Genomic DNA, 17,247 nt, shown 5'->3' with positions numbered 1-17,247 from the left:
CTGAAGCCCACCCGCAGCCCCATCTGCTGAGGAGGCCATCCTGCCTGGGCAGCCCAGAATGGCCCCTCCTCTCCAAGGCAAAGGGGCCTTGAGGCAGCCCTCTTCGTAGGCCAGTGCCTTTCCAAGCAGCTTCCGAGAGAGCTTTCAGCCCCATGCCAGCAGCTCCACTTTCGCTCCTCTCTCCCCCAGGCTCCTGGGCACTCTTTGGCCCCCTCAGCAGGGGACAGAGCTGAAGGGCAGGGAGGTGGCGTGCCTTCTCTCAAGAAGGGCCTTCTCTTTGGCTCAAGCTACTTAGCGGGACGGGTTGGGCAGCTGGGGAAGCACAGATGGGCCACCAACCCTTCTCTGGAGATCAGCTGAGGATGGGTGGAACGAACTGGCACGCCCAGCCCACCCCTCCACACAGGCAAAATAGTAAGTCCCACCCTGAGAATGCACAGCTAATGTGGGGGAGCAGACTTCCGCTGTTGGCTTTTGTGTAGTTCAAGAACCTTCCAGGCCAGGGTTCTGCCTCCATCCCTGGGTGGACACTTGGACACGGGTTACATGTGGTCCCTCCAGCTCCATTTTGCGCCTCCCTCCCCAAGATCACATTGCGAAATTCAGTGGCAACATAACCTTTCCTCTCTTTTCCTCTCTTCTTTACTAAAAAAGAAAAAAAGGTGTGTGTGTGTGGGGGGCAAAATAGGTACTTTGCCTGGAGTGGCCAAATTGATCCAGGACACAGAAAAACAGTCCCCAAGTTCAAAGGAGGCTGGTATGGCTGACTGATGTCTCCCAGGTGCTCGCCATTTCACCAGCCCTCTGAGCAACTGGTGGCTTTTGCAGCGAAGTGAGAGGCCCAAGGAAGAGTGGGGCACAGTGAAGCTGCCTGTTGCTGACTGGGTTACCCATCTGGTGATGATCATGCTGGAGCTTCCTGGCAGCGCCTGCAGTTTCAGCACCTGCTGTTTGGCCAGTGCTGCTTTCCACATTCCAGCTATCGGGATTTGGGAGGCGTCAGTGCAGCTCCTAAACACTGGGCCATCCGTGGCTTGGCTTGGGAGCTGACAAGAGCCAGGCCTGGTGACTGTTTGGGTGGGAGACAGGGCAGCAGAAAAACGTGCCAGCAGAAGGCGGGAAAAGCTGGCTTCATCCTGTTGCCAAGAAAACTGCAGGAAGGAGCTGGAACAAGGGCAGCTAAGAGCATCTTTCTCTACCTAAGCCAGCACTCTACTTCGAGAAGACAAAGGGTTAGCGAAATAGATATGAACTATTGAGACGACCTCTGAAACGAGCAGGAGTGTGAAGGATTGCTTTAAAGAATGTGAAATAATTTTATCTTAAAATGTTCTACCAAAGCTTTGTTTGGGCTACATTGAGCACCTCAGAGAACACTGAGTTCAGGTTTATTTATTTATTATTCACATTTCTATCACCGCCCATCTCCCCCTAAAAGGGGGACTCTGGGCGGTTTACAATAAAATTCACCTTAAAACCTGACATCATAAAATCACCAATACTAAAATAATAAAAACATAAATATAAAATCCAAGTGGGAGATTTCCATTCCATTGGGAGAACTCTACCTCACCAGCCACCCCCAGGAAGAGCTATTGCCCTTCCCATCCCAGGCGAGGCGGCAAAACCAGGTCTTTAAGCCCCTCCGGAAGGTCGGGAGCGAAGGGGCCTGCCTCACCTCGGGGGATAGAATGTTCCAGAGGGCAGGGGCCACTGCAGAGAAGGCCCGCCTCCTGGACCCGGCCAGGTGGAATTCTCTTACGGACGGGGTCTGCAACATGCCCTCTCTGCATGATTGGGTGGGGCGGGTCCATGTTAGGGGGATGAGGCGGTCCCTCAGGTAGCCCGGCCCCATGCCATGTAGGGCTTTAAAGGTGATAACCAACACCTTGAATTGGACCCGGAAGCAAACTGGAACCCAATGCAGCTCATGCAGTAGAGGTGTTACGTGTGCTGATCTTGGAGCACTCATCACCGTGCAGCTGCATTTTGGACCAACTGAAGCTTCCGGATACTCTTCAAGGGTAGCCCCACGTAGACCGCATTGCAGTAGTCTATGACCAGGGCATGAGTGACTGTCCGGAGGGCATCTTGATCCAGGGAAGGGCGTAACTGGCGCACAACCTGAAGTTGTACAAAGGCCCTCCTAGCCACGACTGCCACCTGCTCTTCGAGCAGGAGTCGTGAGTCCAGGAGGACCCCCAAGTTACGCACAGGTTCTGAATGGGGCAGTGCAACTCCATCCAGAACTAAAGATGACAACTTTCCAGATACCGAGGAGCCATCAATCCACAGCCACTCCATCTTACCAGGGTTCAGCTGAAGCCTGTTGCTCCCCATCCAGGCCCCCACAGCCCCCAGGCACCTGGAGAGGGCAGCTACCGCATCACTTCCCTCACCTGGGATGGAGATATATATCTGAGTATCATCAGCATACCGATGGTACCTCATCCTGTGGTGACGGATGACCTCACCCAGTGGTTTCATGTAGATGTTAAATAGGAGAGGGGAAAGAACCGAACCCTGTGGCACCCTGCAAAGCAGGGGTCAAGGGTCGGATCTCTCATATCACCACCGACTGGGACCGGCCCTGGAGGAAGGAGGTGAACCAGCGCAGAACCACGCTGCCCACCCCCAACTCCCTGAGTCGTCCCAGAAGAATACCATGGTCGATGGTATCGAAGGCCGCTGAGAGGTCAAGGAGAGCGAGGATAGATGCACTGCCTCCATCCTGCTCCCGCCAGAGATCCATAAGTGCGACCAATGCAGTCTCTGTCCCATATCCCGGCCTGAAACCTGACTGAAAGGGGTCTAGATAATCTGTTGGATTAGAGCTTAAGCTACAGTTCTGTTTCACAAACCAGTGGGAAACCAGGCCCCCCGTTTTCAACAATAATACCCAGCGAACCCTTTGAGGACAGGGGCCACCTGCAGCTCTTGGACTTTGTCGCCCACCTCTGCTTTGTCAAAGGGTGGGTTTCACTGGAAGTCCCTGGATCCTTTTTGTGACCAAAATCTCAAAGAGGCAGACGGAAAAACAGGGCTGACGACTTAGACGGCTTATTATTAGACGATGGCTGATGGCCTGCAGAGACCCCGACCCTCTGGCAACGAGGGCAGAGGCTGGTCCTGGCCCAGGAGACGGCCCATCCTGAAGCTGTGCAGGAACTCGGCAGAGGGGCTTGTGCGGAAGGGCGGGGCTCATTCTTAAGCTGCTGCCCGTTCCTGATGGCCCAAAGTGAGGGAAACCCCTGGAAAGCAGGCTCGGAAAACTGCAGCTCAACTCCCTCTCCTTCCGCACAGGGCATTCAAGCCACCCACACACAAGGCAGAAATTATGCTGTGTTGAGGACACATGTTGGCATGAAGTCCTGGAAGGCGTGGCAGGTCAGGCCCTGGGAGGTCTACCAAGCTCCCCTCCTTGAAATTGCAGAGAGCGCTCTGCATTTGCGGGGTCCTGGTAATTAAGAGAAAGGCACTAGCATCCACAGTATCAAAATATAAAAATATTGCCTTCATTTAAGGAAAAAAAGGATTGTAAAGTTAGATGAGTGCCATGGTATGGCAAATGGGACAGTTAATTCCTGGAGAATGAGCGCCTTGCATTTTTCAGACTAGAGTTCCTGGAAAATGGCACGAAAGCACTTTATCTCAGTTCATTCTGCATGAAGAGGATGCGGTCCCACCCCATCTGTCCCCAGAGGACCTGCCCAAAGTCTCAGCAGTGTGGCTGGGCCCGTGTTTCATGGGCTCCCCCTGGTCCCTCCGTCCTCTCTGCAGGAGCCCCTGTGCTGCTGCTGCTGCTGCTGCTGCTGCTGCTGCTGCTGCTGCTGCTGCTGCTGCTGCACTTTGCAGAGAGGGAACCCGAAGCCAAGTGCCGGAACTTCTTTAGGCGGAAAAGGTGGGACTTGGATTTCAGGTGAGCTGCCAACAAGAGAGTCATTCAGAATATCGCTCTGGAAATGACAAGCCACCTTCTTTTTCTAAATTAAACTGTACACATTTTTTACCATACATGGGGGTACAGATTTATTCTACTAATAGTGGGGTTCAGAGAAAAAAACATGGCCTCTGGTCCAGCTTCCCAGAGCAAGGTATCTATCTGCAAATCCATTCATGCTGCTTTTAAGGTGATCCAGAGAGACAGGTTAATGCCCAAAACCTGCCATGGGTTGAGCTTAGGTTTTGGCATAAAAGGCCAGCTGAACTGCCCTATTTTAACATGTCAAGCATTTTCCACCCAAACCACACTGTTTTTTGCACCTGGAAAACCTGACACACAGCACAGCATGACCCAAGCAACAGCAATATTAGATACCATAGCTGAGAATTATAGGGCCTGGAGTCCTATAAGTAAGGCTGAGTTAAGCAAAAGGGGAATCTTGATGCGACAGAGGAGGAAGTGGGCCAAATATGGGAACACCATTTCTGAATTTTCCCTGTGGAGGAAAGGCAACACAAATAACATTCAAGCCCTTGGAAGAAAAGGCCCAGCACAGACTGTGCAAGCTTTCTACTACAGGAACACTTTTGGGAAAAGAACCGGGGCGGGGGGGTGGGGGGCAAATAATTTAAAAATAGGATTCCTACCTACAGCCTGTTGATACAATTTCATTATCTCATTCTGCTCTGTTTGCAAACCAGCATGAAGTTCCATTTAAACTTATATTTTAAAATCCTTAAAACAACAATCAGGAGGAATCTGGTAGTACCTTTTCAGACTTAACATATTTTATTAAAAGGCAAAAGGATTCATGAACTGTCACTCACTTCATCAGATGCATGGAGTAGCTAAAACAAGAACTGTGGCTGTTTTAAGGAACATTGAGAGAATCTTTGTACTGCATTCACAGCTTGGTTTTCTTTTTAGCTAAGAACACTCCAGAAAAATGCTGACTTCACCTTCTGCAGCAATTGGTTCCCATCTCAGTTTCCCACTATTCTGCTCTGAAGGGAACAGCTCCTCCCCCCCTGCCCCAAAATAGATTCTCTTACAGGGTAAGATTTAAGGCAGAGCCTGGCCAACCCTCCTGATGAGCCCTTCCCACCGCTGTCTCCCCTCCTTTGTCCATGGAGGTGATTGGCTTTGCTGCTCTGCCAGCAAAGAGGAGGGTGGGAGGGGGGTCAAGGGAGAGGCTGGGAGCCCACGACAGACGGTCGCTTGCAGCACAGCTTCCACAGCCCACCTCCTAGCTTGCCAAGCTGCTGCCTAGACAAGCGAATGGTAGACAATCCTGCAAAAGCTGGTCACGTGGCACACAGGTTGTGGCAATCTTTAGGGAAGGAGGCCCTTGTCCAGGCAGCTGGGGCCACTCAGATCCTGCTTGGCCCTCTTTCCCCCGCCCCCGGCCAGCTTTACCTCTCCATTCTCTGTCCCCGATGATGACTCTACCACACAGCTCACAAAACTGGCAACTCTGCTTGTCCTTTCCCGGCACTGGCTCCAGCGTGAGGGGTTCCCTTGGAGGCTTCTGCCCCTGGGGGGGAGTGACAGCACAGTAGAGAGGCATGCCACAGGCAAAGAGGACTTCAGCCTGCCTTCTCGGTTCCTTGAAGGGCAGCAGGGCCTCAAAGCCGAAGACCCCACCCCAAAGAGAAGCTCCTGGCAGGGCTCCGAGTTCTGTGATTCAGAGACTGACTATGCGGTTACTATGCAGAGCCTTGGCTCTCCCATTGTGCCAGCTTTGTCCCAGATCAGCAATGATCCAGATGACAGCTCTATTATTGTGTGGGACCTTCAGCTCCCTTTCCTCTGGGCAGAGCCAGGAGAACCTGCCTTATTTCTCCATTAAGCAGGCTAGAGCTGGGAGGCCTGAATCCAGAGCATGGCAAGACTGTTACCAGGATCATCCAAATGGCAAGGAGAGCCAGGAAGGTTTGTCTCCTTCAGAATGCTTTGTCAGGTCTGCTGGTGCTAAAAGCAGGGCATGGGATAAAAGCAAGGAGTCCAGAAGTCCGGCCCGATGTTTTAGCCATGGGGTCTGCCCTTCAGCCTCAAGATGAGGTTGGGGGCCAAATGCTTTAAGCCAACAGAAAGTGTTACCTGGCATTCAGGGGCAAGAAAACAGTGTTTCCATCGACTCTGAAAACACGAAGGCTAATTCTTCCATTTATCACCTGCCTGGGGGGAATTCTCACTCTCCTGCCTCTGTCCCATCCTTTTTTGCAGAGATGGGGCAATGTCTTGCCTAAGGGAGATACTGAAAAACTTTCTGGGTCTTTCTGGCAACCCAGAGCTGCCCACGGCCCATCTCCCAGGGTTCCTCCATAGGACTGGACCTTCAGGGCAGGACACAAGATGGTCTCGGTCCCAGCCATGGTAGGTGTGCCAGGGCAAGGGGCCCTGGGGACCAGGCTGGGGCAGCTGCCAGCCATAACAGGTGATCATTGGTGGACTCAAGGTGTGCTAGGGAACACCCCCCCACCGTGGGGCGATCTGGTGGTTACCTTCAAGAAGCTCTCCACAATCTGGACAGCCGGTTCCAATACATTCTCATCCCACTGAGAGAGATCAGAGACTTCCAAACCATAGATGGGGGGCACATTTGATCCAGGACCTGGAGGGACCCATAAAAAAGAGCATCAAGTGTGGAAGCAGATGATGCTTATCCTTGTGATCAGAGGCCGCCTTTCCCTGCTCTCCCAGTAAAGTGGGTAGGAAGGGCCAGTAGGGGGTAGTGTTTGGGGAGGCCAAGGTGTGCTGAAAGGGCAAGTTATGCTGTGAATATTATGTAGTCGCCCCTCAGCGGAGTTTGCAGAAACTATCAATTACTTTGATGCAAGAGCTGCTGCTGCTGCTGCTACTTGGTGGTCCTTCAACAGACTGAGCCCGCCCCAAGGGAGAAGCTGGCTGAGGGACCCCTACCCCCCGGCTTCTCCCTGCCCTCCATGCCAATGGGCCCCGCGAGCCACCGTGAGGCCAGCCCTGGGGCACTTCTTCAGGCTAAGAGGACTGGACCCTCACCCTTGTGCCTGTTCAGAAAGTCACGTTTATCCTGATTTGTGTGCCTCCTTCAATCTGCGCGATGCACCGTTTTACTCCTTTACTCTACTATATTGCTCCAAAAGGCTAATCGCTCAGTTGATGTTATACTGTTTCCGATATACACTGAGGAGAAAAAAACCTGGTCACCCATTCCTGGGGCTGGGGGCTGTGTGGGAGCTGCCTGCAGGGTGGGGGGAGAGGGGTTTCCAGAAGGACTTCGGTGATCTGGTAACTGTGGCATCTCAAGGAGGCAAACTTCCTGCTTAATATAACACACCAGGTGCAGGAGAGCCAGACCCCTGCTCTTCTGGATCCTGCCCTGATGCAAGGTGATGTGGCCACCTGTCTAGAGTCCAGATTGCAGGAGAGGGTGCAGCTCTCCCCCAGGGTGGTGCCCCCACCTGCCAGTTGGCAGGCTGAGCCTAACAGCAGCAGGACAATAGGCCTCCTGGTGCCAAAATCCGAGCAGGTGATGCCTTTGATTGCCTTGACCACAAAGCCTGGCTCAGGCCATGCCTGTCGGCCGCCTGGCAGAGAAGCGAGCGTGGGCCGCTCCGCACCTGGCCCACGAAAGGCACCACTGCCATGGGCCCAGCATCCTCCCCCCTCCCCGCATCTCGGGTTCTGTGCCAGTTCCACGCCCCTCCCCTGAACCCACCGAGAGCCTTTCAACTGCAGCCTCCCCAGCTGCCAGCTCTGGCTCCCCTCCAAGCCTAGGGCGAGGTGGGACGGTCCAGCGGGGGGGTGGAACAGTCTCATGCCCCTCCAGCAAGGAGCCAGCCAAATCTGGGAGGATCAGCTGGGGCCTCTCCCTCCATCTGGCCCGAGAAGGAAGAGGCAGAGAGATGCTCCCCTCCCCGGCCTCTCTTGCCCTCAGGTCTCCTGAGGGGCTGCGAAGCAGCAGCTCCTCAGGCATAGCCTGTCTGGAGGTGCTCTTCCCTGGAATCAAACGTTCCAGAGGGGAAGGCACTTTGCACATGCTTAAAACCGCCCAGAGTCCCCCGATGGGAGGAAATGGGCGGGGACAAATTGAATGGATGGATGGATGGATGGATGGATGATAGATAGATAGATAGATAGATGATAGATAGGACTCCAGCCTTTACTATTGTTACCCATTTCCCAGATGAGAACCCTGGCACTTGAGGAGTGACTTGCAGAGCAAGCTTTGGCTCAGATTAGGGTGCCTGGCATGCCACAGATGCCAAGAGGCCGAAGAAGAGAAGGGGCACCCGTCTCTCTCCCGGCCAGCTGAGAAAAGGAGCAGCGGGGAGGAAGGACTTACGCCTCAGGAATCGGTTCTGGACCCACTTGTTTTGCTTCCGGGCATACCTCTTGGTCACCGTCCTGAAGGCCTGAATGGCTGAAAGAGTTCAGGGAAAGGTCACGGTAGAACCACGAGAGACTGGCCCCGGCAGGGAGTTCAGTCACGCCAATCCAAACTGGTCTCCCAGTGCTGTGGGGAAGGTACCGCGAATTCTTTGCTTGACGCCCCATTTATTTCCTCTGGCCCAGTCGTATTTCAGATTGTCGGAAAATGAGTTCTGCCCCCAGAACATGCGTTCACCTGTTACGCTAAGGCTTGCCTAATTCTCTGGCCTGCCAATCAAACAACTCCACAGCCTGCTCTTCAGAAGTGCCTTCCCCCCAAGCAGATCCTCACCTTGGTCCAACAACTGGTGTCTCACTTCCTCTGGGCTCGTGTCCTTGGAAATCAGGAACTGGTGGAATTCCTTGAAGCCAATGGACTGGAAAATACCCTGCTGATAATCCTGGCTGGGGAAAAGGGATGAGGAGCAGGTGGCCAACATCTCCTGCAGGCCTGCTGTTGATCACTAAGGCAGAATCTGGCCTCCTAAGCCCCAAGGCTGTGATCCAGGCACCCCATCTTAGGCCAGCTCAGTCCTTCTGAAGGATTGGCTTGCTGCTCTCCATCCTTACCAGCGCCCACTTCCCAAGCAAGAGCAAGAGTTCTCACCTGTTCTCAGCCACCCTCTCCTGGTTGTATTGCTGGTGAAACGTCTGCAGCTCCTCCAGCAGCCCAGCCTCCAGCATCACGTCCACCCGCTGGTCCAGTCGTGCCTCCAGAACTGAGGGAAACCCAGCAGATGAAAAGGTCAGGTTGCAACCTGCAAAGGCTCTGGAAGGTTGACAGAGGTGTCAGCTCCAAAGTCACACTCAGCAGCCCACGTGCAGAGAATAGCTGTAAACCACACAACTTGACCATGAGAAGAAAACTGCACATATTTCCAACAGGACCTGCAAAAGCCAGAACAGTCATGCTTCTCAACCTCCTTCAGCCTGAGAGAGGAAGGCTGGCCACCATCACCAGACCCTCCCTCTTCCTTACCTGCCTGTTCTGCATAAAGCCACAAGATGCAAGGGTTGGGATACTTCAGGGGACCCCCCAATGGTCCTCCCCCTTTTTCCTCATGCTGCTGTTGTAGCAGCTCACTATGGGGGATCCCAGTTTGTTCAAACAGCTGCAAACTCCTACAGGCAAGAGAGGGAGAGAGTTTTAGGGAGTGTCAGCTTGGAGGGCACTCAGCCACAGCCATCTCAGGGCAAAAAATGGCACCAGACCAGAACCCCAAAGGAAAAAGGTGTCAGAGAATAATGTGCTTGCAGAAGCAGCAAGACGCACCTGCCCCTTGCTGAAAAGAGGGACCACACTAATCCGGTGGGCAATGTCCAGCAGCGGGAATCCCTCCAAGCCACCTGGAGGAATGCAGAAAAGCTGGAGCCACTCCAACATTTTCAGCTGAGCCCTGCAGGAGCTCCAAGGAGGCTGCCACTGACTCCCGCAGCTGGGTGCGGGCCAGATCAGAAGCGTCTCTATCCCAGGCAAAAGCATCGGGACTGTGGAAGCCTCATGCTTTAGAACCGGAAGCTTTAGCTGGAGCCTGGGCCATATGTCAGGTTTCCCACCCTCTCTGAACCATGTGGCATTTCCCAGCCTTGGGATGCAGTTAAAGTTAGTTCCTTTTTCCCCTTTGGGCAGAAATTCAGGCTTGGACAGCAGCAACAAGTGGGGCCTCTCCTTAGAGTAATTTGGGGCTGCAATTACTCCAGCCCAGGGACCTGCCCGGAACTGCACACTCCTCGGCTAGAGGGGCCATTGGCCTGTCTCGGGCCATCCTTGCAGGCAGCCCAGGCTTCTCAACCCGAGGCCTCCAGACTCTGGCAGAATTAGAAGAGCTCTGCCATGATGTGTCTGCAGGGCTCCATGGGGGAAGTGAGGAGAGTCCAGAGCAGACGCTGGGCTGCACTGCCAACATTATCAGCTCCTTCTCCAGGCTGCCATGCCCCAGCCCTGACTGCCCCGCAACCTGTTTTTCTCAGACCAAATCAGAACGAAACCCCAGGAAAGCCAAGGAAGGTCTGGCCTCGGCCCTGCTCTAAGGGAGCAGGGTGGGGGCTCCTCCACCCGTCGCCTGGGCAGGGCAGGGTTGGAAAAGGCAGAAGGACAAGCCAGGGCCGGCCGCAGCCCGTTTCCCACACAGCCAAGAAGCTGCTCGTCTGGTAGGGCAACTCCAGCTTGCACAACCAGTGCAAATCCCAGAGCAGCCACCCTGCTCAGCCCAAGACTTGCCTTCCAGGCGGCTGAGTGTGATGGAGCTGCTGCCCTCAAGGCAAGGGGGTGCCGCTTGCTATGGGCCAGAGAGGAAGCTCTGAACTGGGGTCACAGGAGGTCAGCTCCAGCCTCACTGCTTTGTGATCAGTGGGGGCTTCCTCGGGGGGGGGGGGAGAGCATGTCCCCAAATCAAGATGGCAGCCGCCATCACATAATTGAAGCCCTGTCCCATTTTTATGTGCAACAGATGCAACTGACTGTATGACCACAGATGCCGTCTTGATTTTCTTGACCACCCCACCCGTGGATGTGATCACAGCTGTTGGGGACTGCTAGCACAGGGTGTCAAAGGGCCTGGGAAGCTCCTGGCAGAATTCAGAAATACAAACCCAGGGCCATGGCCAGGGGTGTCTGCAGGCCGTGGTCAAGATGATGGTGGAATCAAAAGTCCACCCATTTTTTATGTGGCTCCCATCTTGACTTTTTTGACCATGCCCTGCAGACCTCCCCCCCGGCCATGGCCACTGGCTTGGGTATCTTCAGAACAGGACAGGTACTTTGTTCGTTGTGGGGGTGGGTGGCCTCTTTGCGCCCCCTTTTCAGCAGCCTGCAATCACAGGGGGCACAGCAGTCACATTCCCCAGAGGGCAGGCCGGCAATGCTGACCCTCTCCTCCCGTTTCATTTTCAAAAGAAGCTGGAGAGCCGTGCTCCGCCTGCAGGAGACAAAAGCCACCGCTTTGCTTCCCATTCCTCAGAGGTGTTGCTCTGCCGTCACTTGCCAGCTGTCACCGGCTATCAGAGGGTGACCAAGGTGGGCTTGCAGGGCTGCAAATGAAAGGGCTGGTGGGCCACATAGTCAACAGGTACCCTCCTGACCCAGAAAGCATGAACTAAAATGGGGAAGACGTCCTTCCAAGACTATGGCCCACAGCAATTAAACAGAGCCTCCAAATCCAGAGGAACTTTACCACTGGGGACAAGCAAGAGGCAAGAGCAGGTCTCTCTCTACCCAGCCTCTGGAGTTCTCAGGGTATTTGGGGAACTAAATGCTCTTCCAGAGGAACCTGGAGTTCTAATCCTCTGTCTGTCTGGGCTCTGTAGCACTGGGAGAGCATTGGCTCTCCCTGTTGCAGGCTCCACTTCTGTGGCCTCCTGGAGGGTGAGTGGGACCCTGCCCCTGCTTCCAGCCCTTTAACTGACCTGATTATTTTGCGCTTATTATGGGGGTGCAATTTGGCTGCCATGTTAGGGTCCACCAGACTCAGCCGGTGGTGGAGCTCTTGACTCTCTAGATTCTCCAGCTCAGCTTTCCGCTCTGCAGCTGCCACTGCTGGGTCTGAACCCCCAGATTCCCCCTGAAAAGAGACAGTGATGGCCACACACATGACAGATCCCTCAAAGTATGACACAACTTCTGAAAGAAGACATCCTGCAGCTAGGCTTGCAAGTCCCCTCTTTCTGCTCTTAGCAAGGAGTCCAGAAAGGACATTGGACTCAAAAGGGAGACCTTGCATCTACCCACCACCATCCTCGCACTGCCCACCTCATCCTGCTCGCAAGCAGAACACGGGATGAAAGACTGAATAAATCATTTACACCACCAACAAATAAATCAAACAATATAAGGAAAACCTCAGACTATTGTGCAGTTTGGGGAGAAAGATTATGCTATAAAGATGTGACATTGTTGCAATCAAAGATTTCTGCAGGCATTCAGAAAGGGCAGGATTCTGCCACATTTCTTGACTACAGAACTGCTGGGCCTCAATTGCACAACAAAAATGGTCCTAACAGGGTTCTTGCTGGAATGAGGTAGAATTCACAACTCACACAAATCAGCCGAGCAATAGGAAGGCAAAGAACTAACACAACCTTGATGAAATTCCTTCTCCACCATCCATCAGTTCAAAATCCCTCCTACCAAAGGATTAATTTTCACCTGTGCTGAAGCGATGCTTACCTTGGTGTCAAACAAAACCTTCCAGAGCAAAGATTCAATGTAATAATTTGTTCCGCCAACCACAATTGGGACTTTCTGGGAAGCAAAAATCTCATCAATTTGAGTAGTTGAGGAACATGGGGAAAAACTGTGAAGCTCAGCCTCGCTTTTTTAAAAAAAATCCTAACAATATATTACACGTATAGAACCTGACAACTTTAAAATAATACATTTTGGAATACATTTTTAATCTTTATTTTCTGTATTTCCCCTGTTCTTTCCAATTAGCATGATGTTCATCCTTGAAATGCTGATGTACCACCAGCATTAAAAAGGTTTGGATTCTCAAGGACACAATTTATATTTGTTCCTTCCCTCAGTCACAAACAAGTTTCTTCCTTTATTTCTTTTCTAGTTCACCTAACAACCAGAAGCATCTCTATCCTCCCTTCCCCATCCCGCTTTCCCAAATTTTGGTATAATGTGGTTTTTAAACCCATGGTCCTGGTTCTCTCCCATAGCGCTCATCCCATCTATGTCCCAAAAGAGCCTCTGGGAAAGGATATGATGGCAGTGGCCTTCTTCTGGAAGTCCAGCACAGTGTAATTGGTGACCAAGGGGTCCACAAAGCTGATCATGTGATGCTTGCACAGCTTCTGCTCCTGGCCAGAAACTTTGTTGGTGATGATGTCCAGGCCCTGATATACCTGAGACAGGGAGAGACAGATAGATGGAGCATGAAGTTCTAGCCAGTGCTAGCCAGTGTTCTAGTGCTAGTCTTCATGGTGGTGGCCAGCCTGTATCTCAGCTGGCTCACCACTTCAAGCTGCAGCAGGCCTCAGAGCAACCAAAGGATCCCTCTGAAATCACTGCTGAAGATGCATATGTCACCCCCACCCTTAGAATGTGCATGTCTGGTTCAGGACTGCTTGAATAAGGCACTGTGCAAAGCAGAAGTGTCTCTGCGTGCATCAACATGTCCTAATGACCTAGTGCACCAATGAAACACATTTCACTCAGAGCACTCTGCTTCACCAAGACCTCATGCTCACGCACGCGTGCGCGCGCTCTCTCTCTTGCTGTATTCAAGCACCCTCTTCCTAAGCAGCGGTCAGCACCACTCCCCGTTGGGGCAGGGTAGAGTTGAGTTCCTTCTCTTGCTGGGAAAAGGGAGTCTGTAGAGCCTGAAGCTACAAGCAAACTCACCAAACTCCATTGGTGTCAGAGCTGTCTCTGGAGACTCACTGGGTGTCTTGGCACACATACCTAGGACCTGCTTACTTTGTCCAGAGGCTTTAGGCTTTACATGCAGCCACAGAATATTTGAAATAACACAAAGGCAGGAACACTGAGCATGTATAGACTGTTTTCTGTTCATCACCAAGGAGCCACAACTGAACGGCACACATCTAAGTAAGGACAGACAACGCGTATTCAGTCACCTCCTAGACCCATCCTTCTGGGCAGCCTGTCACAGGACTGCAAGGACCAAGACAGCCAGCTTTGCTTCCAGGATTGCTCTATATACTCTTGGGCACATAATATTAAGAATGAACCTGCACCTCTGAAGATGCAAAAGAATTCTCCATTATCATCTCCTTCCTATCTTCAGTTCAAATCTGGGATTTGGTACTGGACGCCAGGAGACGGTGGGAATCAGCACAGACTGGTTTGGGTTTTGCATGATCTTGTTTCTAACTGGCAGCTTCTAAGTTCAGAAATCCCAGCTGGCAGAACAACTAGACAGCCTCGCCCTGGACGCAGCCTCCGCAGAAGGCTCACAAGCAAAGCTCCCCCGTCTGCTGGAGGCGCCAAGGTGCCTTTGCCTCAGCAGCATCTTTTCTGTCTCAGAGGAGGCAAGAGGTGAGGACAGCAGTGGCTGGGATAAAAGCACTACTCCTCTAGCTGGCTCAGATATTAGGATTAAAACAAGGTAAGAACCAACAAACAAAAAACGATGTATCCAAAGGCAGAGTGGGAAAAAGAACAAAGCGAAACCCAGCCCCAATCACACAGTATAAATCCAAACCCGGGGAGTGGGTGCTACCCTTCCCCCTGGGCCCTTGGAGGATCCCGTCATTAAAGATCTGCAAGATTCCTACAGGGCTGGGGCCACATGAATTTCTAGGGGAATGCTGTTTCATAGGGCACAGAAAAGCCCGGTCTCCTAGTCCCACAAGATGTTGTTGCTTGCTCAACGGAACCTGGAGCGAGCCAACTCTGCCAGGACTTACTGCAAGAGAAAAGTGACCGGATAGGCCTCCAGGTCCTAATCCACCTTCTGCTCAATGGGGGGACTCAAGACAGCAATCAATAAATAAAAGTGGAGTACAAAAAGGATTAAAAGGACAGATTAGAGCCCATACAGACTTCATTAGAAATCAAAACTCTGATGACAGAGGACCATCTCGGCTGCTGCACTAAAGGAAGAGAGTCGGGGCCAAAGGCAACCCAGGGGGGCTGCAGCCCATGCCCTTGGAAGAGCACAGGAGGCGGCAGCCAGGGCCATCTCCATCTGCAGATCCTAACTTCACAACAGAAAAGAATCACTGATGCCAAATTCAGTTGGCTCAGGAGTGGCTGCAGTTAGTGCACTAGGCAGAATTGGGCAACTGCAGTCTATACTGTAAATCCAGCAACAGCTGGGGATTAAGGGGGATCCCCAGACCTGCTTTTTCTGGGTAATACAACCCCATCCAACCAGACCAAGTCACAGTCCCCAGGCCCAGTCTCCTCTTTGTCAACAGCACTTCTATATTGCATGGATTTCATTTTAGTTCTCTCTCAGGCTATGATCAAACTTAGCAACGTTCCACTTAAGGCACTGATGGCTTCACTGGAACTGGGGGCTCAAGAGCAGCACAGCATCAGCATCCTGATCGCTTCCCCTCCAGAGCTGCAGATCACATCCCATAGTAGCTCCATGAAGATGCTGAACAACCTGAGGGACAAGATGGAACCCTGTGGGGCACACCTCCCTGTGAAGTGGTATCACAGGACATCCACCACGGCTATACTGAACAGTCTTAGGTCCATACCCTGCCTGTCAGCTCAACCAAACTGGATCCAGATCACAAGCATCATCTAGATCAGTGTTTCTCAAACTTGGCAACTTGAAGATGAGTGGACTTCCAACTCCTAGTATCCTCAAGCCAGTGGGAGTTGAAGTCCATATATCTTCAAGTTGCCAGGGTTGAGTAGACATGCCATCTCGATCATCAGTGATCTAGATGGCATGTCTACCGGTGAGAGAAAGATGCCCAAATCTAAGGAACAGATCCTTCTCTAGGCCCCTCATTCTTAACTGTTAGACTGAGCAGATGTGGTATCCAGGCATCAAGCAAAACTTCTGCCAGCAAGGGCAAAACTGGTTGCCGAAGTGCCTGGGGGTGGGAAGAAGAGGTGACAATGTGCTTTGGGGTGAAAGAAGGGCATTGTTCACACTGGTCATGCTGGCTGGAGAAGATGGGATTTCTAGTTCAACAGGTCTGAAGGGCTCCTAGTGGGAAAAGCTGTTGCACAAAACACAAGGAGGGTTCATTAGCCCCCTCCTTGGGAGCCAGCCAAGCCTGGAATGGGACAACCCTGTTCTTGTTGCAAGTTAAGTTAGACAAGAAACAGCAGAGAGATATTATTTGAAAAGCCACTGCTTCGGTGCTATTTTGTGTTCCCATACAAGCACAAGCACACACGCGGATGCTACCCAGGCCACAAAATAAGCTGGCAAGAAGCAGCCAATTTACCAAATGCAGGCATTATGCGTTGCTTGAGGAGGACAGCCTCCTCCCTCTACAGCTTTGCAGATCGTATTTATTTATTGACAGACACCATTTTATGCCGTGCCTTCTTTTTAAAAAGTCAGTTCTTCTGTGGTTTTCTCTAGTTATTGAGAACTGGCTTTTTAAAAAGAAGGTATGGCATAAAATGGTGGTGGTTGTCTAGTCGGAAGCGACTGAATGAATAAACAACAATCATTTTATGCCATACCTTTTTAAAAAGTCAGTTCTCAATAAATATAGAAAACTACAGAAGACTAAAGCAATGCACTGTATTTTAAAATGCACTAAAACAAGGTATGCACTTTAAAATTATAAAAGCCAACCGACCGAAATGAGCAAAACTCACCAGGGCAGCTACCAACATTCAGACAAGGTAGCGCAACAGGCTTCGGGGCCGACCGAAAGCTTCCCGGGCCGGGGGCGCGCCGCGTGTCCAGAGCCCTCCCCGGGCGAGGAGCGGGGCGCGGAAAGGCCCGCGGCGGAAGGCCTGGCACGGGGAGAGGCGCCGCGCCGCAACCCCACGAGGGCCCCGCCGGCGCCCGCCCGCCGACTACACGGGTCAACGCGAAGCGCCCCTGACGGGCCGCTCTGCCCTTCGGCTGCACCGGGGCCTGGGAAGGGCAGCCGCTCGTCCGGGGCTCCGAGGCCGTCCGCCGGGCGTCAGCGACGCCCCCCGCGCCTTGAGCAGGCCGCCCCGAGATCGGGCCCTGCGGGGAAGCGGCCGCCGCCGATGCGCGCCCCGGCCCCGGGATCCCGCCTGCTCCGCCGCGCACCTGCATGGAGTCGGCGCTGACGATCTCGCCGCCGAAGCGCAGCCCAAGCTGCAGCGCCAGCCGGGACTTGCCGGTGCCCGTCGCGCCCAGGACCACCACCAGCGGCAGCCGCCGCGCCGCCATCGAGCGCGCCATGGCCGGGAGAAGAAGCCAGGCGAGGCCCCGGCTCGGCCGCGTCGCCGGGCCGCGGGAGGC

At 53.0% G+C, this 17,247-nt stretch overlaps 1 protein-coding gene across 1 annotated transcript; it reads right to left on the bottom strand.

The window, feature by feature from the left end:
* Positions 1-1,376: 1,376 nt before the first annotated feature.
* On the bottom strand, positions 1,377-17,247 carry TRIT1 (tRNA isopentenyltransferase 1). The gene is made up of 12 exons (XM_063311614.1): positions 17,053-17,247; positions 13,068-13,207; positions 12,522-12,621; positions 11,762-11,916; positions 9,336-9,478; positions 8,964-9,075; positions 8,649-8,761; positions 8,271-8,348; positions 6,448-6,557; positions 5,360-5,477; positions 3,849-3,924; positions 1,377-3,806 (listed from the first exon to the last, which is right to left on the bottom strand). Exons 1-12 carry the CDS (start codon positions 17,185-17,187, stop codon positions 3,719-3,721), a joined length of 1,368 nt encoding a protein of 455 aa, XP_063167684.1. The 5' UTR covers positions 17,188-17,247; the 3' UTR covers positions 1,377-3,718.

This window comes from Candoia aspera, chromosome 10, assembly GCF_035149785.1.
Source record: "Candoia aspera isolate rCanAsp1 chromosome 10, rCanAsp1.hap2, whole genome shotgun sequence".
Taxonomy (NCBI): Eukaryota; Metazoa; Chordata; class Lepidosauria; order Squamata; family Boidae; genus Candoia; species Candoia aspera.
The sequence above is the reverse complement of the archived record's forward strand: the minus strand, read 5'-3'. Positions and strand labels throughout refer to the sequence as shown.